The 26,467-nt window shown below is 58.7% G+C and overlaps 1 protein-coding gene across 4 annotated transcripts; it reads right to left on the reverse strand.

Moving 5' to 3' along the window:
* Positions 1-1,819: 1,819 nt before the first annotated feature.
* CEP43 (centrosomal protein 43) lies at positions 1,820-25,818 on the reverse strand. Of its 4 annotated transcripts, XM_053668749.1 has the most exons (13): positions 25,552-25,817; positions 25,052-25,105; positions 21,982-22,036; positions 21,455-21,543; positions 20,685-20,822; positions 18,407-18,487; positions 16,274-16,333; positions 10,935-11,161; positions 10,304-10,416; positions 9,068-9,136; positions 6,033-6,069; positions 5,229-5,325; positions 1,821-4,457 (listed from the first exon to the last, which is right to left on the reverse strand). In XM_053668749.1, exons 1-13 carry the CDS (start codon positions 25,651-25,653, stop codon positions 4,377-4,379), a joined length of 1,203 nt encoding a protein of 400 aa, XP_053524724.1. In that variant the 5' UTR covers positions 25,654-25,817; the 3' UTR covers positions 1,821-4,376. The 4 variants fall into 4 exon arrangements, with proteins under 4 accessions (XP_053524725.1, XP_053524724.1, XP_036981989.2 ...); XM_053668750.1 differs by lacking the exon at positions 9,068-9,136 and having other exon boundaries at positions 1,820-4,457; positions 25,552-25,818; XM_037126094.2 differs by lacking the exon at positions 16,274-16,333 and having other exon boundaries at positions 1,822-4,457; positions 25,552-25,816.
* Positions 25,819-26,467: the final 649 nt, after the last annotated feature.

A 26,467-nucleotide genomic window follows, 5' to 3' on the forward strand; every position in this document is an offset into this window, starting at 1 on the left:
TGACCCTCTGCAGCCCCGCACAGGGCTCAGTCTCCAGGAGCCTGGCAGGCCACCCAGGTCGCCCCCCACCCTTGGCACAGATCCGGCTGTGGGTGGGCAGTGTATGTGCACGCTGGGCCAGGCCCACACCCCGCGCCCGGAATGTCTGTGTAACAGTGCGTATTAATTCCCCTGTAACGAACGGGCTGGGCAGGGAATAAAAGGGGACGGGACAGTGCCTGGCACACCAAGGGGACAGAGAACATGGCTGTAACCAGAGCCTGGAGAGGACAAAGACGGGGAACTGCCGCGGTGTGAGGTGAGGACGGGGCACAGGAGGGGACACAGCTGCGCAGGCGTTTGCAGGGCACCTGGCCCCGGCGGTGTCGGCTGCCGCGGGGGACCGCCTGCTGCCGGGTTACAACTTCAGTTGGAGACACAAAAGCTCACACCGGGTGGGCTGACAGGGAACAGGGCGAGCAATGCTCATCACTAAACGAGGAGGGAACTTCGTCCACATTTTCACTCCAGAAGAGCTATTATTCCATTTTACAAACTACAGATCATTTAAAAGCTTAGGTTCTATACCTAAGAGTTCGGCAAAATTGATTTTTTGGCCACATTTGAAAACTAAACATTTATGGGAAAAATAACTTCATCAAATCTGAAGATTATGTAAATTGCTCAAAACAACAAACTCAAGTTAAAAATGTCACGATGGCTGCCACAGCGTCCAGGGCACGGCCACCCTTGTCCTATGGCTTCCCCGTCTCCTTTCCTGCCTCTCTGTGCTTTCCTGTCCCCTGCTTTCGGTCCCAGGCGGTGGAGAGGCCGGCACCCCGGCTTTGGGATGCATTTCCTCTGGGCAGACAGCCCTGCCCTCACAGTCTCCTCCCACCGTGCCTGCATGGCCACCACCTCCAGCTCCACGGTACACTGTCCTCCGGAACTGTCCAGCCACAGGGCACATCTGCCCGTGGGCCTTGGCCTCCCTTCCTGCCCACGCTGCTGGCTGTGCCCACGGCTCCGGTGACTGTGCCTCCGCCTGGTCTCTCTGTGGGACGAGCAGAGTTCTGTCTTCAGGGAGACTGATCTTTGCTGCTCTGGGGCGCCCGCCGCTCAGCCTGTCTGCGCACCAGCAGCCCAAGTGCTGCTCAAACCGCCCCCTGGGCCTTCTGTAGCACGCTGCACGCTTCCTTCCAGCAGAGCTCCCTCTGTTCTGGAAGCCACACAGACGGCTCAGAGCAGGGCTGCCCTGCTTTCTGCCACGTGGTTTCCCCAAACAAGCCCCACCCCAACGGACGCTGGCAGTGGGGCCCACCCAAGGGCTGGGGCTGTGTGCACCGCAGGGCACGGTGGGGCCCCAGGAGCCCAGTGGCTGACTGGGAGCATCTGTACCGGCCAGTGGCCCTGCCTTGCCTGCCCCCTTCCTCGTCCAGACGGGTTGTAGGCCGGCCACCTCGAGTCCCACCCTGCTTCCCTGCTGTGCGGGCAGCCACACCAAGCGTGGACAGGACGGCCATCCCCTCTTTCGAGAGCAATACTCCCACCTGCCCTGGTGGCAGAAGGGGCGGCCAGGGACCTTCGCTGAACTGCAAGCCCCCTCCTCTCAGGGCTGGGGCACACAGCTGTGCCCCCAAAACAACACGGCACCATCCTCGGGAGGCAGCTGCCACCTGGAGTGGCAGTTCCCAGCACCCGGCCAGCACAGAGCGGTGCCCTGTCCTCTTCCAACCATGTCATCTGACAAGGTCCGGGCACGGAGGACTCAAGTTCAAGGAATTCGTCTCCCCGGAGGAGAACGTGGCATCCAAAATGGGTTAACAATGGGCTGTTTTATTTTAATTATTTTACTCTTGCTACTGAATATAGACATTGAACTGTACTTACTTATTCCTGTGAAAGTCACCCAAGAGGAAGGGACAATTCAGGGGAAAACATTAGTATTCCCCACGAAACTGCCTGAAAGGATGGAAAGATCCCCTCTAATGAAACAGCTCCTAAATGTCTAAAAGTTGTTGGAGTAACAGCCCCTCCTTTACCTTGATTAAGAGTATATATCAATTTGACAGGCAAAGAAAAAAAGGCTGGTTAACTATTACAAACTAAACACGTAGAAACAGTTACTAAGGAGTCAGAGTTTATAGTACACAAACATTTTAGACAGAAAAGGACAGATAGCTAAGTTAGACATCACAAAGGCCTTATAATAAATCTCCTATTACCTCTACTCAATCTAGCGTATCCTTTTGCCCCATGACAAATTCTGAGAAACTTTAATATACAATAAGACATTCAAATTCTGTACATACGGCTATTTCTAATTGTCTGATTTATGGCTCTCCTGATCAAAATAATCTTTGTTTATTATAACTAAATCTATGGGAACTTTCGTATTTTTCCTGGTTACCTTTGTATTGATTTTTTTGCTTAACTGATCATGCTATACTGCAAATGTTAGTCACTACCTAAAATGAAAATATAAAAACCTGCTTGTACTTGCAATAAACGGAACAGAGCTTCACTGTCCTTTGAGGCGTGTTGTCGTCTGTTACCCAGTGCCGACGCCTTACCTACCTTCGGGACCCCTGGACCCTGCCGAGGCTGGACTGAGGCACGGAGGGGCCGAGACGGGAGCACAACCCACGCGGACCCCGCTCGGGCCTGGTCGTGGTCACACACTGCACAGTGTTAGAGGTATGAGCTTTTTATTCATCTCAGTCATCACGGACAGAATGAGGTCTAGCATTTGAGAAACGCACCGTAGGAGACGGTTTTTACCGTGATGACCTGTCACCACACTGCCAACCCGTGTGTCACCAGGGTTGACGTCTCAGCACACGTAACAAAACCACCACCCACACTCCGCCCCGTGTGGCCGGGCAGCACAGGAACTCAGGAACTCCCTCCGCACCGCCAGGCAGGCCTCCCTCAGCTGGGACGCCAGCGGGCAGGGGCGGCGCGCTCCCCTGCACCCTCCCAAGACGCCATGGGAAGGTCGGGTTCTCTGGGTAACAGGAAACTGCCTGATTTTAGGCACCACCGTTCAGAAGTTGTCCCCAAACTAAAAGCCATCTCCTGCTATGCTTTCATTTCACAACAATCTGACTCCTGTCAACTAACGTAAAAATAAGTCACACGTTTGACATGACCCCCAGAGGCTGGACAGATCTGTGCTTCTTCGACAGCTACAGTGAACAGCGATGTTGTCCAAGGAGGTGCAACTGATGACAAGCGGGGGTGGGAGCCCGAGGCCCGCGTCTCGGCCCCGCTTCCGTCTCCCAGAGTCGGGCTCCGGGGCTGCAGAACCCACCCTCCGCGGGCCAGCGAGCGTGTCTGTGACTCCGAGGCCGCTGGGCAACAGAACAGCGGCGGCGCACACACCGTCCAGTCTGCTCACCTGCTGAGGTCGGCAGATTCACGTCTCCTTTTACCAGGAAAGGGGACTTAATAAAACCCGTAATCCAACTGCCATAAAGAGGTACGAAGCTCACCACACCATCACAGCTTTACCTGTAATCACGCACATGCACACGCACGCCACTGCCCACTGTCCCCGCTCAGTCCAGCGGCGTCGCTGTCTGCGGTGGCACCACAGGGCACTGCAAGACCTAGCTGGGTTGTCCAGGGTGGCAGCGAGACCAGGGTCCGCACAGCAAGCTTGTGCACCTGCACATGGTCCTCGGCCACCGCCACCACAGTCCCACAGACTGGACGCAGAAGCGCCGCCCGTCGGTCCCGGATGCCGATGGTGTGTGGCACTTCAAGGCATCGTTACAAGAAACCAACAGCTCCAGCAGACAAGGGCCTAAAGGTCGGTCCTCACGTGGACACAGGACAGCCACCGCAACACTGGCAGTGACAACCGCCCCAAACAGAAGTCACGACCACCTCTAGGCTCCTTTACCCACAGGCAGAACTAAGCAGCACACCCGGAGCCCGTCCAGGTCACCTGCACGGTCCAGCGGACAGTCCCGATGGAAGCGGACACACCACTGCCCGCCCCCCACCGCAGGCCCGTGTGGGGTGGCGGGGTGGCCAGGCCCGCTGTGCCCCCCACAGCGACACACTGAGCGGCCCATGTAGAGCTGCGGGGACCCCCTCGCACTTGGCTCTTAACACAGCTGTGTCTGCAGGCTCGCTCCTTGCCGTGAGTTTGTGTAATTAATTGCCACAGAGAAACGTGTTGGTAAACCAAATGAAGACGATTTGATCTTCCAAACAGGCTCAACAGAAATATCTTGTTTAGCACGATGAAAAAGTAATTTTTAAAAATATCTGCAGTCTTTGGAAGTACAAGGCACCGACAGAGAGCGGATGGTCCAGCCAGGGAAGACGGTCCCAAAACTCCGGCGGTGGGTCTCACCCACCCTGCAGGACCCCGGCACCACCGCCGCTCAGGCGCACGCCACGTCCTCCAGGTAGTCCGCCACGTCGCTGAGCTGGGACACCGTCAGGTCCTGAGTCAGGTCATCGAGCTGGTGGCGAAGCAGAGAACGGCCACGTCAGCGCCCAAGGAGAGGCCCGCGTGCGGTCAGAACACACTGCGTACAGCGGCGCCTGCCGACCGCCCCCCACTCCCCCCGACCTCCCCCGCCTCCCCTTCCCCCCACCCAACACTCGAGACCCGACCCACCAGGAGGCAGGGCTGCTGACGGCCCGTCAGAACTCGTGGAAGCGCACGGCGTGTAGTAGGTGCACACCTAGGCTCTGTGAGCTCAGACGCGCCATTCCCACTACAGAAAGCCACCTCCCCCCACGGCCGTCACGGGCAGGCCACAGGCACTGTGGCCCCTCGGAAAGCAGGCTCCCCGAGAAGGCACAGCTCTCTGCAGCGCCACCTACCTGGGACCCCGAGGCGCCCCCCGCCCCCCCCACACCCAGGAGCACTTGTTCCTGTGGAGCCCCAAGGCCTGTCTGCGTCCCCAGCACCTTCCCCCCCCCCCCCCGGTGCCCACTCCTGAAGCGGCCTCTCCCTGACCCCCGGGGCCACCTCAGTGTCACTGGGCCTCCTCGGCGATGCCCAGTCACAACACCCAGACGTGCTGGGAACACCTTCAGTCCCCAAAGGGAGTGACGATGGAAACCAGTCCTACATCCTCATGGAAGGCGTCCTTTCCAGATGAGACAGGTCACTGTCACCAGCATCACAATTTTCAACTGTTTTCCTGATCAGTGGAGGTTCTGGAGCTCCCAGGACACCCGGGCGGCGACAGGTGCCCAGAGCCCTCCCCGGGGCAGCCCCGCACCTTGTCGCTGGCGTTGGCGTCGTCCAGCCCCACGGAGAGGTCCTCCTCGATCTCCTCGCCGAGGCTCAGCTCGCTCCTCTCGGACCGGTGGCTGGTGCTGGGAGCAGGGGAGACAGGGACTCTGAGTGCGCGAGGACAGAGGGCTGCCGCTCCCCCACCGGTCACACACGGAACCCTTAAAGGGAACCTGACAGCACAGGGACAGCAGCCACATGCACGCTGTCCCTGGGCCTGCCGACGAGCCAGGGACAGGCAGGGGACAGCGACCGACAGGGTCAGACGGGCTCCTGGGCGCGGTAATCCCGGGGCAGCAAGAGGCAAACCCGGAATCTCCTCTCTAAACACTGAGAAACTCTGCTGCTAGAAAAGAAACCAACCACCCTGTTTGGGGCAGGGGGCCTGTCAAATACAGAAAACTCTCAGCCTCAGATTTAAAGTTCCTTGTCACCTCCACCACAAATACCACCTCCACGTTAACCACCAGTTTGCTCTTCATGTACAAAGTCAGCCGAACCAGAAGAGGGGTCGGTGGGGGCGGAGAAAAGGGCCCCCTCCCCTGGTGGCCTCGCCGTTTCTGAGAGACGCGAGGCCGTGCCCGAGTGCGGGCTCTCTGCCTCACCCCCTCCAAGTCCCCCGGACACACTGTCCGATGAGCCCGGTGCGTCCCGTGGGCAGCCCGGTGCGTCCCGTGGGCAGCCTGAGTCTACCCGTCAGTGTGAGCGAGGGGTCCAGCCCACCAGGAGCAGCAGCAGTGCGGCTCTGTCCACTCGCCACTGACCTCTGCCGCCCAGCTGCTTTTCTCACCTGTTGAAATCGTCAACGTAGTCGTCTTCTCCGGACCCTAGAAAGTTTAGAAAAAGATTCGTTACAGTTATAGGAACACGCTTTGCGATTTATCTACAACTAAACATGCACGTTTCCTTCCGAAAAGTGTTACTGGGTAATGTGGCATTGTTACAAAAGAAACCTCAAACACCAGAAATAATACTTCTATCATATGTAACATAAAAGCACGTGACAAAATAAAACACCTAACAAATAATAAACTGTCTCGTCCTATTGCAAAACGTAGTTAACGCCGTTTGTGTTCCAAGCACTCAGAAGCTTCAGCTGCAGGCTTCCCCCTGACACCGCCGTCCGACGCTCAGACCGAGTCGCAGGCAGGACGGGGGACACAGCGAGCGGACTGTCGCCAAGCCCCCAGCCCACTGCCGGAGAGGGGCCAAGGTGAGCACCGGCACGGCAGCCAAGACTGCCCTTGGGCAGCCAGCGGTCCGAGTGGGCTGGCACTGGGGCCCCTCTGGCCTGAGAGTGAGACAAGTGGCCCTGGCTGTCCCCTGGGCTTGTGGCGATGGCCCCCGGCACAGGCTGGACTGAGGGTCCATGCTGTCATTGCCCAGCACAGGCGTCCGCACAGGGCACTCAGAAAGGGACGCCACGAGGGAAGGGCACTTGCAGCCAGATGGGCCCCCGCGTCGTGCGGTGCACACACAGCCCCAGCGCCTTCTGAGGGCAGCAGACGACACCAGGGAGCGGCGTCACCGCAGGCCCAGGGCCACCGTCCGAGCCGCGGATGACTGGCATGGGGAGGACACAAGTCACACACCACCCCAAGAGCACGGTGGATCCCAGGGGGAGCTGGGCCCGAGCAGGCACTGGCAGAGACGCGCCACTGCGCAGGCCCGTGAACTCCCGGGAGACCAGACGCCGTGTCCACGCTCCGGGCACTGCTGAGGGGTCAGGCTCTGGGTGGGCCGTCAGACCAGGCGGTCCTCTTCCAACAAAGGCCCCCAAACTACTCGTTCGTCCAACATGAGCCTGTGAGGTCCTCTGCAGCTCGGTGTAGGGGCAGTGGCATCTCTGATCTCACAGAGCTCGGCTGCGGGGGGGCAGGGGTGATCGGTGGTAAGGAAGGGGCCACGGGGCCTGAGCGGTCTGCGCATCCGCACTGCCCACACACACAGCGCCGCCCACCTTCGAACACGGGCGCCTGCGAGCACGCTGGCTCCACGGCTCAGAGTCTTCTGCCCTGACACGGCCTCCCAGGAGCCCTCGGCCACAAAAAGGCACTCGGGGCACCTGCAGATGTGGCAGGACCCCAAAGGGGTGTGATCTCAGGACCCCCGGACCTAGGCTCCTCCTCTGAGGGGAGGAGGTGCAGCTACACCAGCCACCCACGACGGGAGCCGAAATAAACCAGCTTCTCGGTCAGGGCGGGCGACCCTCACTAGCCCCGCCTTGTCCTAGGCGGGTCCACTGGCTCCTGACACTGTCTCCAGCCTTGAAAACAACGAAAACAGAAGCGAAGCAGCACTGCTACAACACCGGTGAGCGGGGCCGAGCAAGCTGCTCGTTTGCACAGAGCCCTGGTTTCTGGCTGAGCGGCCCAACGTCCAGCGAGTCAACTGTGTCGCCCGAGTTAACTACCAAGAAGCCCAGCCCCAAGAGTGGCCAGGTGCCACACCCAAGCCCCACGCTACCGTACCCGCCACGTCACGGCAGCAGGGGCCCTCCTGCTGGAGGAGGAGGACAGGGGACAGGGCAGTCACAGGGAAGCCACGTGGAAAAGGCATGACACGCGAAGACCGGAACACAGCAGGGCAGGGCGGCTGCCGGGTGTGGAGCTCGGGCAAGCGTCCACAGGGGGCCACCCAGAGGGCACGTCCTAGGGGCAGACTCCCCCCTGGGCCGTGGAGGAGGACGCCTGACTGCGAACGTGGTCGCACCTCAGGGGAAAGAGAATGAGCAGGGGCAGCAGGCCCACCTGGCTGGCCAGCCCCTGACCAGTGATGTGGGGGGACCACGAGGCCGGGTCCCCGGGGGCCAGAGCCTGGCAGCTTGGGTGGTACGAACTCTGCCCTGACAGGCGGCAAACGGGGGAGCAGAGGCGGCGAGCAGACGCCCACAGGTCCAGATGTGCCGAGTCCCACTCAGCTGGCGAGGAGACAGCTGGTTCCCTGGCGTCCCCGACACGCAGTGCCACTTGTGGGGACTGACGGCACCCACCCCTCCAAACCCGCGCTCCTGTCCTCCTGGACACCCCCCCCCCCCAGCACGCGCTGTCCTCTCAAAGGTCAGGAGCCCCTTGGCCACACCCTCCCGGACGGCTTGTCCATGAGGTGAGCCCTGGGACCCCTGATGGGACCAGCACCAGGGCACAAAGACACCCTAATGCTGTGTCTCCCTCTGTCTTACACACACACCTTGTCCCCCACACAGGAAGAAAATGGTCACAGAGAAACGGCTACACTGTCTGCTTCCAGGGGGCTAGCTGCCAAGTGGGGAGCCATGTGCCCCTCCACGCCGCCCGGCTGTGCAGACAGAGGGTTGAGGCCGGGCACGGTGCGTCCACGCCCCCGTGCTCCCCTGTGAGGGGACGCGGGTGGCACCAGGACCATCGCCGTGGCCCACGTGCAGAGCTGCGACCCATGGCACTGCCACAGCCTGTCCCCCCAGCAGACCCCCAACCCGAGAACAGGGCCACGGGTCCCCGGCACCCGGAACGATGCTCGGTTGCAAGTGCCCAGCAGAGGCCCCTGTGGCACCGGTGCAGGGCCGGGTGGAGGGGCCCGTGCCCCACACCCACAGCTGCGTGTGCCGACGCCTCCAGCCACAGCGGGTCTGCAGCTGCCGCCCGCCCGCCCGCCCCAGGTGTCACTGCCACCAGCGGAGCCGGCCAGGCTGCTGTGTCCCGGCAGGCAGACACTGGGCACCCCGACCAGTGAACACGTGCCCCCCCAGGGGTCGCTTAAGATTCTACTCCAAAACAGAACCACAAAAAACAACCCCCAAAAGGATCACCTCCCAGCCATCAACACGAACAGGAGAGACCTGGTTACCTAATGCGAGGGACCCAACTCTGTCACTGACCAGCTTCAGACCTTTCGACACTGTGTTTCCTCTTCTGCCTGTGAACAGAGACGCTCTCATTAAGTCAGCAGCTGGAACACAACCGCCCATAAAACACGCCAGTTTTATTAGCTTAACAACCTGACGCTACAAGACGTGAGGACACACTGAGCAGTGGCTGCGTCCACTGTGGGCTGCCCCCCCACGCCCAGCGCTGTCCCCGTCGCGCCCGCCCCTCACTGCTTTCCCTCCTCGGTCCCCCAACCAGTGCTGACCGAGACCTGACCGGACAGCCGGGTTCCTCCCTGAAGGTGACGAGGACCTCAGGGAAGAGGGAAGGAGGGTGGCATGGCCACAGCCACACAGCTGACGCCCCACATGGTGACGAGCCAGCACAGCCCACCCCGAGTGCCCCACAGATGGACGCGGAACCGCGGTGATCTCCTGCTGAAGGGCCGGGCCGCACCCAGAACCCCCACCAGGAGGGGCACGTGTGCGCTCCGAACGCTGCCGACCGAGCCCTCTGTTCGCCCCCCACAGCACCCACGTCACCCCACGCCCCCAGGAGCTGTGCAGCCACCAGCCTGGCCCCTGCTGCACGGACAGGACTGACTGACCCCGAGGGCAGCCGCACAGTCCAGTGTCCCGTGTCGTCACCGTGGCATCACGTGATCCACGACACAAGCTCCTAGGAATTAACTGACTTAAGTCCCACTCCAGTCGATCCCAGTGCCCGAGAGAGAGCTGGTTTGAACACAGCACATCCACGCAGCACGGCAGACGACGGGCAGCAGTCGACTTTCTGAGAGCACTCCAATGGTCAAGGAGCAGCAAAATACAGGTCAGACTCAAAAGAAACAGCCCTGGCTGGTGTGGCTCAGTGGACTGAGTGCCGGCCTGAGAACCAAAGGGTCACTGGTTCGATTCCCAGTCAGGGCACAGGCCTGGGTTGTGGGCCAGGTCCCCAGTAGGGGGCGCGTGAGAGGCAACCACACACTGATGTCTCTCTCCCTCATTTTCTCCCTCCCTTCCCCTCTCTCTAAAAGTAAATTAATAAATAAGGAATAAAAGCACAGAACACAGTGTTAGCAGGAAATACCTCTGAACGCTAAGAGAATAAACTATTCTTGTGACTCACATACACTTTTCTGAGAACACACGACTGAGAGCAACCAGCCGCATCGGAGCCCATGCCTGCGGTCGGCACGCGCGGCGCCGTCACTCACTTTCTGCGTCTGTCGAGGAGGGGGCTCCCGTGGGGGCGCTGCGTCCGCTCTGTGACGGGGGCTCGTCCGAGGGCGAGGCCGGGCTTCCTCCGCGCTCCCCGGGCGCACTTCTCCTAGCGAGAGACAAGCAGAGGCTCAGCAGCGGTCACGCCTGCCCCCGTGCAGCTGCCCACAGCAGCGGGCTCCTGCCTTTCCTTACTCCTGCGCTGACCCACCAGATGTTTTCAGCATATTATGCTTCACTTTTTCAAGAAAGAAAAAAACACAACTGAAAGGCAAAAAAAAGGTCTGTGCCATGTGTGGAGAAGGTGCTGTAACTGATCAATTGTGTTGAGTGTTTGCGAAGTGTCTTGGTACAACTGACATGCTGGCCAAACAACCCCCTGCTGTGGGGCTGCCTGGTGCACTGGAAGATGCTCGGCAGCGCCCTGGCCTCCGCCCACCGTCAGCCAATAGCAGGAGAGAGCCGACACTCAAAATACCCACGTCAATCAAGTTACTGGTGACAATGAAAAACGTGTCTTTTATCTTAGGGAAAAAAATGTAACAGGCTTTTTGGCCAACCCCCCCAAAAATTAAGAAATTGTATTTTTAAGCCTCTAGTCTGACAGCCCCCAAAACAGCCACTCACCAACCGTAAGTCCTCTCGGGTTTCGGAATGGGATCATCGAAGAAGGAGTCTCCGTCCGCGTCGCCCTCCTGCGGGCCGGGGCTGGCCTGGTCCTCCACGCAAAGGCCGCTGGCGTTCAAGAAGGACCCGATTTTGGTTTCACGGGCCCGCGGCTCCAGGCTGCTTTTACCTTTTGGTTCTGAGGAAGAGGAGCTGACGTCGCTCTGACTGGCTTCGCTGCTGGCCTTCTAGAAAGAGGCAGGGAGAGAGGTGGTCTCCTTGGTGAGAAAACTTTGTAAGATCTTTTCGATAACAAAAAGCCACGAACACACACAAATCTGTGTGCATGTGTGAGCACATGTGTTTGTGGGGAGGGTATTGCAACTGAGTGTGAGGCCGGGGTGACCCCACACGGAGTCGGCTCATCCCAGGCATCAGGGCACCGCCACCGCGGAGGGACACCGCTGAGGGAGGGCGCTCGAGCCGCTCCTGCCCGCGGGAGGGGAGGGCCTGCGCCGCTCACGGAGAGCGTTCCCGCGTCCTCTCACACACGCCCGCGCCGCCGCTCATGAATTACCGCACAGTCACATTCTCCACCCAAAACAAAAGGAGGCACTGCCAGTGGGGAGGGGAGCTTGGTTCACACGGGTGGGCCAAAGTGACACGAGAGCCACCGAGGTGGAGGACGGCGCCTCCCGGGTGGCGTTTCCCAGGTGACACCCGCTGCCAGCAAGGCCCCGCCGTCACACAGATGCAGAGCAGCGCCCTGGCCGCCCTCAAACGTCCGAGCACGTGCGGAGCCTTGACCCTACGCCCCCGACAGCGACACCAGCGGGCGACGCCTGCCTCCGGATCTCCGCTCCTGCCCCAGGGACCCTCTCGGATCCCCAGGAGCCCGGCCGCACTGCCACCACCCTGCGCCCTGTCCCTGGCATCCGCCCCAGACGGCAGCAGAAGCACGGCGCCGGGACAGCAGTGCTGAAAAAAGCTGGCGTTTCTAACAGGCTGTCTGACGCGTCGCACACCCGACATCCCTCTAACCCTGACCCTCCGGCACCAGGTCCCACACACGACAACGTGCCACGGAGGCCGCCCTGCCCAGGAACCCACGCGACAGGCCACCTCGCCCAGTGCCCGGCACCCCCGAGGTGGGAAGAGAGAAGGCTGGCTCGGGAAGGCCCGTTTCCGGGGAAGCTCAGGACGACACTGAGCACGGGACAAGGTTTTCAAACGGCGACTGGCTGGTTTCCAGACTGCAGCTCTGTCTGTCGTGGGGTAAAACCGCCCGTCGGCTCTGGAGCGGCTCTAAAGCTCCGTGTCCACACCACGCGGGGCGTGTCGTCGGGTTGTAAATGTGGCTTACTTTTACCAGAAAGAGCATCGCCCAACTGGGTTAACCAGCACGTTCAGTGAGCATCACTCCACGCAACAGTCACTGTGGGAAAAAAGCCCACCCTGAGAGAGGGGTGACCAACACAGCCTGCAGACTCACGCCAAGGCCGTCCTTCGGGGCGCCCACACCCCGAGCAACAAGCCCACTCTCGATGGGCCGCTGGGACCTGCTCTCAACCCAGTCTCCGGCTGAGCACCCGTCGTGACCACAGTCCACACAAACGCCGTCCCTGAGTCCTGTCCCCAGTGCGGGCAAACCAGAGCTGAGACTGGGGGGGAATCCGGACCTAAGGCTGGGAGCTGGTTAAAACCAAGACGTGTGACCAACAGCAGGAAGCAGAACCCAGGGCAGTGCCTCAGAACCCCCTCCCTGGCCGACCGCGGGGCCTCCACCACTGTCTGGGACACAGGGTTCCCCAGAAAAGTCGGACTGAGCCTCCGCTCCAGGACTCCAGCGCAGGCCCTCGTTCACAACAGGATCACAGCAGAGGTGGCCGGCCGAGGTCCACCTGGAGAGGACAGGCCCCTAACCCCGCACGTCTGTGTCCTCACAAGGGGGGACAGACACACAGGAGAGCACCAGGGAATTGTGACACCGGGGACAAGCCCAGGATGGCCAGGCCACTGGCCTCAGACTGCCGGCCTCCACGACCATGAAGACCGTGTGCATCTGTGGGTCAGGCCACAGCGGTCGTAATGCTTTGTGACAGTGGCCAGAGGACCTAACAGACGTGGTGGCAGTACCTATTTTTGGTAAAGGCATTCACCATGAAGCTCTGTCTCTGTAAATGCAAGAGACCCACTGCGTCACGGCGCCGCACAGCAGCGGGTACTCAGCCGTGAGCTTTCCGGGAAGTTACAGTCAAGGGGGAAGAGAGCGTCTGCGTGTCTCTAACCTCCTGCCTCCAGCATCTCACCGCCTCCAGGTCAGCGTCCCAGAGAGACAGGCTTCACAGTGAGATTAACCACTGACAGCCGGGGAGCCAGACACTCGAATCATCACTAGAACGTCTTAAGAACCTAGAAACAACTCAGTTTTTCCAAACTAAAGACTTTCATCTGAACTGCTGCTCATAAAGAGACACATCAAAGCCAAAGAAAGGTCTCCAAGTTTTCAGGAACTTCCTGCAAACTGTCTTCCCGCCCAGCTCCCCACCCCCAAACCCACTCAAGGTGTTTCTGTAACACACAAACACACCTGAAAGTTTAACTCATTCACCTGACAACTGAACACTGCAGAATTCCAGAATCATAAAAATTTCAACCCCTTTCTAAACACTCAGCTTTCCCAGAGAAACTCTACTCCTTGCTCTGGAAGCGTGTGAAACTCCCGCAGGCGCACAGGAGACCCAGCTCCTTGGCTTTGAAACCAGACCGGAAGATGACCCCCCGCACCTGCCCACCGGCAGCTCGGGGTCCAGTGGACAAGGAGGCCCCTGCAGTGAAGTCTCGGGTCGGCAGCAGGACCGTACGGCTGGCCGGGGAGGGCGGTGAGTGCCGATGGCGAGTGTGCGTGTTCGGTGTGCACGCATGTGCATTCACGCAGTCAGGGCGTGTGTGCGCATGTCTGCGTAGGAAATGACCACACTGGGCTTGTCTAGAGCAGGAGCCCGAGGTGTGAGAGACGCAGACACACCTCCCCAGACACACACAGGCTTGGACCCTGCACCGCTCTAACTCAACAAAAAGCTGGGCTTATCCAAGAATCTTGAAAACGAGGAGGAAGGTTTGAAGAAATGGCCCTTTTTTAAGAACTTGAAGAAAAAAAACACCTCAATCGACACTAGTTCTAAAACGTCTGCCGGAAGACTAATTCTGAAAAGGCTGACCTTCCACGGTACATTTAACGTGACGGTATAAAACACCCCGTTCTAGACACTGAAAACAAAAACGGAACCCCCCACTCAGTGTTTCCAACCGAGGGCAGAAGCCCGCTCCCAGTGTGGACCCTCTCCTCTGGCGGTGCGGCAGGACGGCCTGCAGGGACTCGGGGACTCTCTGGAGGGACGAGCCAGCGTCCACGGAAGGCCGCTCACTCGGTGAGCACACGCCCTCTCACCCGCTGGGCACCCACGTGGTCGTCCACTCCTCTGTCCTCCCGCTGACTCACCGCGAGACCAAAACCCAGAAACGCAGCTTTTACTCCACCCGAGGTAAAGGAGTTCAAAACCTTAGCTTCTGCTAAGGTTCGACAGGTTCACAACCCCAACTACAATCGGGTCTACACACACAGGACTGAACGGCGCAGTTGACCTGCAACGTGGCTGCTGCTCCTCTGAACACGGCCAAACGTCCCCAACCGCGCCAGCGGTGCCCACGCCGGCAGCACAACAAAGCAGCAACAGGCCCCCGCAGGCCCTGCTGTGTGCCCCGCCCCTCCTGCTGCCCCCCCACCTCGAGGGCCCTGCAGGGCATACTGGCTCACCAACTTGAGCCAACTGACACCAGGGCCACTAGGGGCTGCAGAGGGCTCCTCCCAGCTGGAAGGGCTCCGCCAGCCGTGTGCGGAAGGCGCCACCTAGAGTCCTGCCTGCTGTCTGCAGCCTCCGTGACCCCCGCAGCTTGGGGAGGGGTCAGATGCCAGGGGTGGGGGGCATGAGGACCCCGGGAAGCAGGTGCAGGCGTGACGCAAAGCGGACAGGCAGACACGGAGTCGGGGCCCCTCTGCGAGGCTGGAGACCTGCCGGGCATAGCAGACGTCTCGTACGTGGCTCTGGAGCCAGGTCCGGGAGCGGAGGGAGAAGGGGCTCGGGGGGACACGGCACGGGACAGGGGCTCGGGAACAAGAGGACACGGGCCCCGTCCTCCTCCGCCCGCCCCGAAGGTCTGCTGCCACACTGCTCCATGACACAAGGTGACGCTGTCCTCCCCGTGCTTGGTTTCTATGTATCTACGTAGCCAGTTCCTCAAACGCTCGACTCTGTAAACCCTGGGACACCAGCGAGACTATAAAAACTGAATACTATGGAATGTGCTCTTAATTCTTCTGAAGAAGTCCAAGAAACTGATGAAAAGCACCCGTTAACAATGTGCCGTTTTGTATTTTTAATTCCCTTCCTCTCACCCCTCTGGGTGGACTGCGAACCGCCGACCCGAGGGCCCGTGGGACGTCCTGCCCAGACGCCCAGCGCAGCGACTTTCTCCAGGTGGACGTCAGACCGACCTGCCGTAAGGCACCTTCCCACACGGGGGGCCACGGAAACAAGGGGCACGAACGCAGGGGCGGGAAGCCGCCGCAGAGGCCAGGACTGCAGCCACACAGCACACACAGGCGCAGAACCCGCCCACCCCGGAGGCCCTCCGCACTCCGCACAGCCGGGCCCGAGGGCACTGCGGGACCCCTGGAGTTAAGGGGTGAATGAGTCTGTCTTCCTCTACGCACGGGTGCAGGCCAGCTGGTTAGTAATGCTTCTGAGACCTCTACTGTTCAAACTCTAAAGGAGTCAGTCTACTGGCTGGTGACCTCTGGGGAGGAAACAAAAGCAGCCGAGGCACTGGTCACCGCCACATGCACACTCCTCCTCGCGTGTCCCCGCCGGGCCACGGGAGCCGGGCCTCGAGGGCCAGCCAGCGGGCAACGGCTTCACAGCTGCTGAGCCCAAAAGCGCCCGGGAGGAAACGACTCAGCCTTTAACTCACCGCCCAAGTCGTGTCACGAAGCAGCTGTGCCACTGACCTCAGATTGAAATCATCACGTCAAGGACACGCATGCAACCACCCATTTGAAAAACAAGTATTTTCAACGTTTCCGTGGCCAGAAGCCAAGGAAACCCCAAGATAAAATCGACTGTAGTGTGAGAACACAACGGCACAATTTCCGCCCGGGTGAAAGCTGAGGGCCGGTTATTCTGCGTTCCACGCCATTCTGACGGCAGAAGAGAGGGCGTGGCACTCGGAAGGGAAGGTGGCCTTGCCAGCAGGACTTGCCCCGGGGGCACGCGAGGCTGCCCCGCCCCCATGCACGTTACCTTGGCACCAGGCTGCCGCCCGCTTGTCTTCTTCTTACCTTGGCCTTTGAACCTGGGTATCTGAGCGTGGGAATAAAGTGACATTTTACCACAACGCATAGATCTTCAGTAACAGACTGTCATAACTAAATGGTCAAGGAATCCTACTACAGAATGTCTTAAAAATGGAGATACTCATCATGTTCCCTTCTGAAACCCACTTTTCTGGCCTGAACTCTCTTCCTCAGCAGGTTCCTGATGAGAGGCCCTGCCCAGCAGCTGTGGGCCGGGGGGGGGGGGCGCTCTGAAGGAGCCGACCCTGCACACCCACAGGCAGCGTGGGGCCTGGCCTCCGCCCCTCTCCTTCCAGAGCCCCCGTTGCTCCCGGTGGAGCTCCAGACAGACAGGACGCCGACACCGCAGGCCCAGCTAGAGCCCCCAAGGGGGTCAATGAGCCCCTGGGGCAAGAGGGAAGCCGCGGTGAAACGGGGGAGGAAAGGTCTGAAATCCCAAACGCACATTGTCAGGACCACAGTGCACCTCGGCCGGGGCCAGCGGAGCTGGGCTCCGGTGTTACTGCGGGCCACTGCCACACGGGCCGGGAGGCCTGAGCAGTGTGGACCCCGCAGGCCTGGAGACCGCTCCCTGACCGGCCTCAGCCACCTCCAGCCCTCCCCCGGGGCCGCTCGGATCAGCGGGTTCAGACCTCTCCCACCTCCCAGCACAAGGACTGGGGCCAGAAGCCTGCAGCCTGCAGCAGGATATGTTTCCTGTCGATCTGAGAAAGAAACAGGTGTGACTTTGACTCATTCACCCTGGAGGGTCTGTCTCAAGAGTCAGGCACCACGTGTTTTAAAGGTCTGTGAGGCTCACTGGCTGAAAATCACCGGCCGGGTTAGAGCAGCATTTCCTAACCGACTTAAAACCTCAGATTCTTGTCATGATCTTAAATCTAAAAAAAATTTATGTAAAGAAACCAGAATACGTAAAACAGCCATCGATATCTCATCTTGCAGACACAACATCTGTGAAAGATTAGTATTGCTATCCCACTCTAACAATTGCTAACAAGGAAACTTCCAGACGGCTTGGTGCGCTGGGTGCAAGTCAGAGCTTTGGGATGGGGGTGAGTGTCAGCCCCTCGAGAGCAGAGCCTTGGACAGAGGCTCCCCTCCCTGCAGGTCACACCCAGGGACTCCAGGACTGGACTCTGGGACTGCCCCCGGGCTGGCTCTGCTCTCTGCTGTCCCTGGACAGCAGGGCGAAGAGCCTTCCAGGACCCACCCCCCAGCACAAGCGCTCCGCTCTCGAGGAGGGCACCGCATCCCAGGCCTCTGCCTCCGAACTGAGACAGTGAGGGGGACCCACAAGGCCAGGCTGCAGCAGGAGCCGCCCTCAGGGCTCCGCCCGCAGCCCTACCGGGCCGCTCCGAGCACCTGCGCCCACCAGCCCGGCTGTGCCAGGACCCACCCCTGTGCTGTCGCCAGCCTCGCTCTCAGCACGGCTGGGGGGTGGGGGTCAGAGGGCAGTCGCCACGCACTCTGCTGCTTGCCCAGGCTGCAGCGAGAGGGCAGGTCCCTGGGCACGCCGCTGTCTCCCCCCCGCTGGCACAAGCACGAGGGTCTCAGACTTCGACTTTGAGTGCCCACTCCATCTGTCTCCCCTTATCCGAAACCCGGAATCAGGCGGCCTCGACTCAACAACGCACAAACCACAAGTGAGTGTAGCCCCAGCACGCAGACTTCCCATAAACCCTCAAAAGGGCTCGTGACTATCAAAACCCACCCTGACCAACAACGCCAGATCTGGCCGCCCAGCGGCAGCGTCCACAACGCCCTGTGTTCTGCAGCCCCACGTCCCTGGTCGGGATCCACGCGTGGAACGTGAGCGAGCCTCTCTGCTCCGGGGAGGGGAACAGAGTGTGTGCGGCACCCGCGGGTCCGTCCGCCGCTCCACGACCCTGCTCGTCCCCAGCACGCCCTGCCCTCCCTGCGACACAGAGTGCGAGGAGCTGCCAACGAAGTGGCTCCTTTAAAACACACGCCATCAAAGGGGAAAGCACTGTTGGGACACTCAGCAGCGCCGGTGCGGCGAAACAAAATGAGCGAGCGACAAGCAAGGCCAGAGAGGAGGCCCGCCCCGCCCCCAACTCACCTTGCTGGGGCCCGTGTGCACACTGGCGTTTCGGTCCGGTGGCGCCGGGGGTGGGTGCACGGCAGCCACGTCTAGTGCACCCTGAAACGTGCAGTTTAAAATTAACACTCAGAAACGAGACATGACTAGAACTACACCTCCACAGAACTGGGGCATTCAGAACCACTACGTATGTCGGTACACTGATTCTCCCAGATACTGTCCGCACCCTCGTTAGACTTCCCCCAGCTTCAATCTGAAAAAGCAGAGGGCAGTCAGCACCCGCCTCCCTGGCTGGGCACTTCCCTCTGCCGCCGGGAGCCTGGGAAGCCCCTCCCTGCCCGCCTCCTGCCAGCCCCGCCCACTCCCCTGTCCCACCTGCCCCTGTCCCACCTGCCCCCGCCCCACTGGTCCCCACTCTCTGCAGTGGACTCCACTCTCAGGACACCAGGCTGGCCCCGCCTCACACAGAACCTTTGGGCAAACTGAAGGGCCCCTCGGGTGCCAGCAGGCAAATCCCTGGGCTGGAGCCAAGGAGCGGGAGGGGCAGAACGCACACAGAGAAGCGTGGGAGAAGGTACAGAAGCGGACTTTCGTCTTGGGTCCCTTTCACTCTGCTAGCAGTAAAGACAATAAAGTTGCACTTTTCACACAGGACTGCAGGGCCTGGTGGGCTAACCTGGGGGGTGTGTCTTGGGAGGAGGAGTCTGACACCCTGGGAGCCATCCGGGCGGTAAAGGTAACAACATCACACACAGTGGTAAGGGTCTCCGCGTGCCCGGCTCTGCTCCTGTACTGCCTCCCCTGCACCGAGGAGGAGCCTGAGGCCGGGGGTGCGGGACTGAATGGGGTCGCACACAGGGCGTGGCCAAGCTGGGTACGAACCCATACAGTCTGGCTCCAGAGTCCTGGCTGGTCCTGGACACTAAGGAAAGGAGAGCGAACCAGGGAGAAAACAGGGGCAGCCACCATGCAGGTGAACCCAACAGCCACTGGGAACCACGTGAAGGGGGTACGGAGAGAGACGGAGGTCAGGGCCACAGTAGCCAGGAGGCATCGCTCCCACCACGGGCTGCCGGCTCAGGAGGGTCTTTTAAACATGTCACCTTCCGATCACTAGTAGCCAGCACGCACCCACGGGTGGTGCGTGCACACCAAGACCCTGTGTGACGGCTGCACGGAATGAAGTGACAGGGCTCAGGCTGCAGTGACAACCGCGCTCCGGTCGGGCCACGCCCCGGGGCGCTCCGCCTCCCCGCGCCAGCGCAACCTCCGTCCCCAGCACACTCCCCGGGCCACCGCCTTGCTCTCAAGCGCAGGTGGAGGCGAACAAAATTTCAACGTGGAACCCGGGCCCCTTCCTCAAAATCACTCAAATGTTTACAACTATCACTTACTGGGTGATGATTCCTCTACAGTCATAAGCCATCCTTCACATGTCCACTTCCTTGAAAGCATCTTACCTCGAGTAGCCCTCACTCTTTTGGTACTCATAATTTTCCTACATTTTACCTTTAAGTAGAACAACCTATTTGTTACGCACGGAGTACTCAGTCACGCTTTACTGGTTTTCAAAGATCCTCACAGGAAACACACTCCGAGATGCTCCGGGCGGAGCACACAGCGGGCAGCCGGTAACCCCCCAACACTCTCCCGCACCACGGGGGCCAGAGGCACACGCGGCGCCGGCTGCCCAGGGCGGTGCAGGCCCGCCTCCGCCCGGGAGCGGCGGCCCACCGCGAAAACAGCGTGAGTAAGCAGACAGCAGACCGCCGCTCTCGTTACCCGCACTCCCAAACAGGAAGGGTAAGAGTGACAACAGCGACGGCCAATCAGAAATGCAGAGATCTGAACATGGTTAGAAACTCAGCAAAATCAATAGCTTATACAGTTTCAAGTCCAGCTTTAAAAAGCCTTTCAGTTTAAAAATTAACGAGCCTATACAGCGGCCCCTGAATGTTTGAAATAGCACCACGGTGACAGCTGACCCCGAGCTGAGGCCCCCGAGCTGAGGCCCCCGCACTTCACAGGCAGGGCCCGGGATGCCCGGGAGGTGCTCTGGGACTCCTTCCACGGAGCGGCGGGGGTGGGGAGCGGGGCGGAGCCACAGAACAGGGGTGGCAGCAGCCTGGGCACATCCACACCTGCAGTTTTCACTAAAACGTGCATTTCGACAATCCAAGTGCGTTTCACTTGGTCTTATGCGAACCTCGATTCAGTCACTGTGCACACAGGGACGGCAGGGCTGCCCCAGGCGGCCAGTGATGAAAATGGAGGCGAAGCGCAGGCCTGCACTCACCTGCCCGCCGGCTGGCCCTTCCCCCTTCTGCTGACAGCGTCTGATCACCTCCAACAGCAGAGGCCCCCCCACAGCACCTTCTGCCTCAGTAATGCCCAAGTCCCGGGCTAAATCCTTCCGACCGTCCAGTCCTTGAAACTAGGGAAGAAGGAAGACGGAAAAGTGAGCTTTGAGTGGCAAACACGCAACAAAATTATTTTCAGAGTTTAAAGAAAAATGCCTTCAGAACTTAGAGACATCTCTACACTCAGAGACTGTTTTTCCAATGAGGGAAATGTCCATTTTTTAGAATTCTGCATAGCAGGAACCGCCATGCACCCTGCCTGAGGTCCCCCCCCCCCGACTGCCCTCACTGGAGGGGATGGGGGCGTCTCTCCCTCTCCCGGGAAGCACAGAGTTGCTCAGGTGTAGCATGAAGACACACAGCACGAGGCCACAACACAAGCCAACTTCTGTTTGGGATTTTCTGTATGGAAAACGCAAGATTCGATTTTTTATTACTTTTTTCTTTTACCGATCTCTACATTCAAAGTCTACATTAACAGGCGAGTCTAAGGTCATGACAAATTAACTGTGTGATAACAGTCCCTTCAAATTAAATAAACCAGGGACCCCAGTGCCAGCAGACAGCGCAGGTGTTGAAGAAAAACAGGCAGCTACAAAAATCACCTGCATGCGAGACACTAGAAGTTGCCAAGTGTTACCTTCCGGCTTATCATGCACTCATTTTAGCAAAGGCTTCAAAGGTGATGAAAAATCATCATTCTTACTGTGCTAGTTTCGGGCTGGAAAACGGCCAAGGTAAAGTCAAGGTTAAAGAACTGAAGGAACTCCGCCACCAGACTGGCCACCAGCCGGCCTGTGAAGAGAGGAAAAGAGGCAGTGAGCGAGTTTTCTGGGGGCCTGCAGCCCCAGTGCCAGCGGGGGGACACGGGACGCCTGCCTTAGTGGGAGACACGCAGTGCGTCCAGTCTCTACTGTTAAACGACAAAGCCTTCCAACAGTCCTGTGAAGCGATCAGAGTCCTGGTCCCCCCACCTTTTCATCGGGCCCCAACTCTGGAAGTGACATCAGTCAGCGTGATGCTTCACCAGTGCGTCACTGTGTCCTGCGCCCTACAGCAACTGGGGGTACCCAGTGTCCCAGGACCAACAACATGACACAGCTGAGCAGCTGTGTGATAAAAACAGGGTCCCAGAGTTCCAAACACAGTCGGAAATCCTTGACGTCGCCCACACGGAGTCCAGATTTGAAATTCAGAGACAGCTGCATAAACAAGAACAAGTGAACATCTTACCATCTTTGGTGTTTAAAAACTTTTTCAGGCTTTCATTGACTAAAGGAGTTTTGTTCTGTTGAAAAAATGAAATATTGTGTTAAGTATCATGTGTTTATCATAAGAACGCTACAAAATGTCGATCAAAGTGTAATTTTTTGGCAAAGATATAAAATTTGCCACCCAGAAAATTACGGTTAACCCCATTCCACACCTGATTATTAAAATAACTGTCTTGTACCACTTTATATCTCAGTTAACAAAACCATATACGGTTTGTGTATTTAAGCGTTTTACAAATTGCTTATTAAAATGCTTTCAAAAGCTAGAGCTTTACAGATGCACGTGAACAACACTGAGTTTACTTATAAAGACGACTGGCTGCCGCGACGCGAAGTCGGACACGGTTGGGACACGCGCACTACGAACAGGACCCGAGTGCACGTGCCGCCCCGTCCCGTCAGCCGTGGTGAGACGACTTCCCGTGGCCACAGGCCGCCTGTCTCGTCATCAGACACCATCTGAACGAGCAGAGCACATCTCCAGCACACCACGGCTTCGTCACGCAGGCCACACGGTCGGGCAGAGTGGCAGCCTCACACACGGCTGACATGAAACGGTGCAGCTCCTCTGGAGAGCAGGCTCCGGTGTTTTAAAAAGCTAAAGATACCCCACCGTACAATCTATCCCTCTAGGTGATTCCTCAGAGCAGAGCGAGCACAGAGCCACAGACACGTGCGTGGGTGCTCACGGCAACCTTATTCGTCAGAGCTGGAAACTGGAAACAAGCCCGACGTCCACGGACAGGTGAACGACTCAACTGTACAACTCATGGCGGGTGCTACGCAGGAACCAAACCGAACTGCCCATGATCACAACTGACCACAGGAATGAATCTTAAATTGATTATGCTAAATGAATGCAGCTCGACACCTCTCCAGAAAAAAGTGTGGACAACCCCACCTGTCTAGCTGTTAAAGACACTGGGGTTGCCGGGGGTGGGAGCAATACAAAGGGGCGTGGAGGAGCTTAAGGCACCTTCTGAGGGCCATGGCTACGTTTGCTATCTTGACTGTTTCGTGGATGCATAAATATGTTAAAATGTATCAAATTATACATTTTTAGTATACTGAGTTCATTGTAGGTCAATTATACCTCAATAGTTGTTTTTTCAACTCAAAAATGACAAGGAGGGTAAAGATTACGAAGATCCTTGCAAGCTGGTCTAGGCAATTTTAAGACGTGGGGTCAACTGAAATATTCAGAGAAATGGAGGGCAAGGCCGAGTGTGCACCACAAACGGCCCACCCAGGGGCGCCACGGGGAAGGACGTTCAGGCAGCTGGCAGGGACAGCAGCGACAGAGAGCACGGAAGGGAAAGCCACCTGGCAAAAAGTCATGAAGCAGAGGCCATGAGGCAGCTGAGAAGCTCCTCAAACAAATGAGGAACAGAGGGGACAGACAGAACCAGACGGGACACAGGGCAAGAAGGGCAGGCCTCTCGGGTGTGTTGCCTGGCTGAGTAATGGTCCTCGTGAGGAACATTAGCGGAGCTGGCCAGTCACTACAGGCCCAGCGCTCAGGAGGGCGACTCGGATCAGGGGTGCAGGCTGACATCACTGGTGCGGGCACAGTCACTCAGGGAGAATGACATGATGGGATGCTGTCCCTAGAACTTGGTGAGGGGAATAGGAGAAAGATCACACTGCAGGTCTTATGACCCAGGAGTGGTCAAAAGAAAAAAGAGCAGGAAAAATCCCAAAAGTCGAAGGAGGTTCGCAGGAAGGAAGGAGGAATTAAAAATGTCAAGTGCCACAAAGTAACTTTGCTGGGTGAGCACTAAGACACACTCGGTCAGGGTTCTTGCTGACCGTGGCAGAAGAAATCACTGAGGCGCAGCAGCCACGGACTTGAGGTCGTTCATGGATTGAAGGGTACCTGGGACCTAAGAAATAGTATTAGACACACATTCCTTCAAAGCCTGACTGTGAGGGAAAGGCAGAGCGGCGGTGGGAGCAGAGACAAGCCCCCGGCAAGGGCGTGACAGAGACACAGCCACTGGCAGGAGCTGAGAGCACGGGATGGCTGACCCAAGGAGGCCACCACTCTGGGCCGGGGGACGGCGGCACAGATGGAGGTAGGGAGCTCTCCGAGGGGGAGGGCGCAACGCCAGAACCCAAGCGTCCGCACACCCTGGAGAGCTGAGACCCTGGGTCAGGAGTGAGGTGGAAGCACCCGCAGGGCAGCGCCCACCACCCAGGGCCCTCGGCAGTCCACAGGCCCGGTGACCGCTCCGGTGAGTGTGCAGCACAAACAAGGCGGGAGTCGGACTTGTGGCCTGTGGCCTCTCGGACTTGTTTCTGGACAAGGAAGGCTTCAGGGCGAGGCTCTGAAGCACAGACCAAGGGGTCCAGACCAGAGGCAGATGACAGGAGAATGACACTGGTAAAACACAGAGGAGCCAAGTTGAAGGGCTCCATGGAGGCCTGTGGGTCTAAAGGAGTGAGAGCAGAGGAGACTGGTTTGTCACAGAGGGGGCTGAAGACCAGAACGATGGGGTGGTTCTCATGGACAAGTTTCAGGATCTTCACTCAGGACGGTGGCGGGACTTGGCATAGAGAGAAAAAACTAAACACAGAGAAAGGGCCTTCTGACAATAAGACAGACTGAGTGGCTTGGAAACAAGGGGGTGGTCTGACAGTTTGGGGGAAGGTAGTGCTACACTCCCGGTGCAGCGGGGGGTCACCGTGCACATCAGCCTGTTACTAAAGGTCCCAAGGGACCCTGGAGAAAACTCGGACAACGGAACCATCTCTTCAAATAAGTCCTAAGACCTGTATTTCAGAGCGCCTTACAGTCAGGATCTATGATAATCAGGAATTAGTACTGCCTCAGACCACCCCAAAACTCTGAAATACCCACAAAAAGAGAAATTTTGACTCTCTTCCTGTAATAAAGGAATATAATCCTTAATAGTTCAAAATTATCCCTGTCTACACACTACAGTAAGTAGCATTTTAGAATGGTTTTTAAGTGATCAGAAATTCAACGTAAGTGAATAGAACCACAATTAAATTTATGGATTTCATACCTCTATTTTTTCTTGCTCCTCTAGGGCTAAAAACACAGCTGCTCGGAGTTCAGCCTTTAAAATATAAAAAGGTAATGGAACAAAAACTGCTTCGAGACAATTCTCATGACAAGAAAGGCACACACGCAAGTCCCACGGGCGCTGTCCACACCAGCACAGCCTCAAGTGCAAACCAGCAGGACAGTGACGCCGGAGGACAGGTGCGGCGGCTAGACTGCAGCCGGGACTCGTTGCCGTCCCCAGCGTCACCTGCCGGTGCAGTCCCACGGCATCTAAAAGCCGGTTCCGCGAACGCGCCGCCGCCCCACCCCCACGGCCGCCCGCGGCAGCAGGGAACCCGGGACCTGGAATGACCCTGACACCCGATCCCGCCCGCGGTCCCGCCCCCGCTCAGGCGGCCAGCCCAACGCGCCCCCGGCCCTTTGTGGCGCCTGCCATCCACCAGGGCCCAGCGGCCCGGTCGCCGCCTCCTCTGCCAAGCTGCCGGCCACCCGCCCCACCTTGATGCGGTTCAGGACCCCGCTGTTCTCCAGCGTCTGCACCAGCAGGTCCCGTAGCTCCGTGTCCTCCTCCGCCACCACTGGGGCCGCCGTCGCCGCCATCTTGCTTCTCCAAGACAACCGCCCAAGCCACGCCAACGGCCAATGCCGCCCGCGCCGCAGATCCCGCGGGGCGGGCAGGCCTAAACCACGCCCCCAGGCGTGGCGCGCAGTCGCCTTCACACCAGGGCGGGCCCAGCGACCGGGGTGGACGCGGGATGGGGGCGGGGCTTCTGCGGCGTGGTGGGGTGGAAACTTTTATTCCCTGCGAACCGCCCACAGTGGAGGGGCACAGCGCCGCTGCCGAACAGCTCAGTGGCGATGCGGCGTGCCAGGGAGACCCGCACGGCCCGGAGGCTGCCCTGGGGCCAGGCCCCTCTGCAGTATCAGAGCTCCTTGCTCCGCTCTCGGCCGGCTTCCGTGACTCAGCTCCTGAAAAACGCTGTACTCGGTGGAAACTGTGCGCCCCACCCCCGCCAGAAGGTCCCTGATTGGTCAGAGTAGAGCCGCTCCGATTGGCCAGAGCTGGCACCTTCGGAGGGAAAACATCAGTCCTATTGGTTGAACTCATTCAGGAAACCCAAGACCCTAGACGGCAGAACCGCAGAGCGGGGCGGGTCAGTGCTGGTGCTTCCGAGTGTGCGGTTGGCGAATGGCTGCGAGGCTCTGCAGTTTCTTTTTTTTTAAGCCACTAGGAGCCCTTCTAAGTACGTTTGTCTTCTCCTTTTTTTTTTTTTTCTTTTACGAGTCACTGTAGCCTGAGTTGACTGGTTTATTCCAGACAAAATTGGGTTTCTAGCTGACGTTCTCCACTAATTTAATGAGTTCTTTTCAGCTTTAAGGTTTTCAGTGAAGTATATTTAAAGCATGTCTATAA

This window comes from Artibeus jamaicensis, unplaced genomic scaffold (assembly GCF_021234435.1).
Source record: "Artibeus jamaicensis isolate MK-2021 breed Jamaican fruit bat unplaced genomic scaffold, CSHL_Jam_final contig_497, whole genome shotgun sequence".
NCBI lineage: Eukaryota > Metazoa > Chordata > Mammalia > Chiroptera > Phyllostomidae > Artibeus > Artibeus jamaicensis.

Bases quoted from the DNA above. Each gene is read 5' to 3' on its own strand.
- CEP43 (XM_053668749.1), bottom strand. From the start codon at position 25,653: ATGGCGGCGACGGCGGCCCCAGTGGTGGCGGAGGAGGACACGGAGCTA. The intron at 16,334-18,406 runs GTGAGTTGGGGG...TCCCACGCTCAG, and splicing joins TGCACACGGGCCCCAGCAAG to ATACCCAGGTTCAAAGGCCA. The intron at 10,417-10,934 runs GTGAGTGGCTGT...GTCTCTCGCTAG, and splicing joins CCCGAGAGGACTTACGGTTG to GAGAAGTGCGCCCGGGGAGC.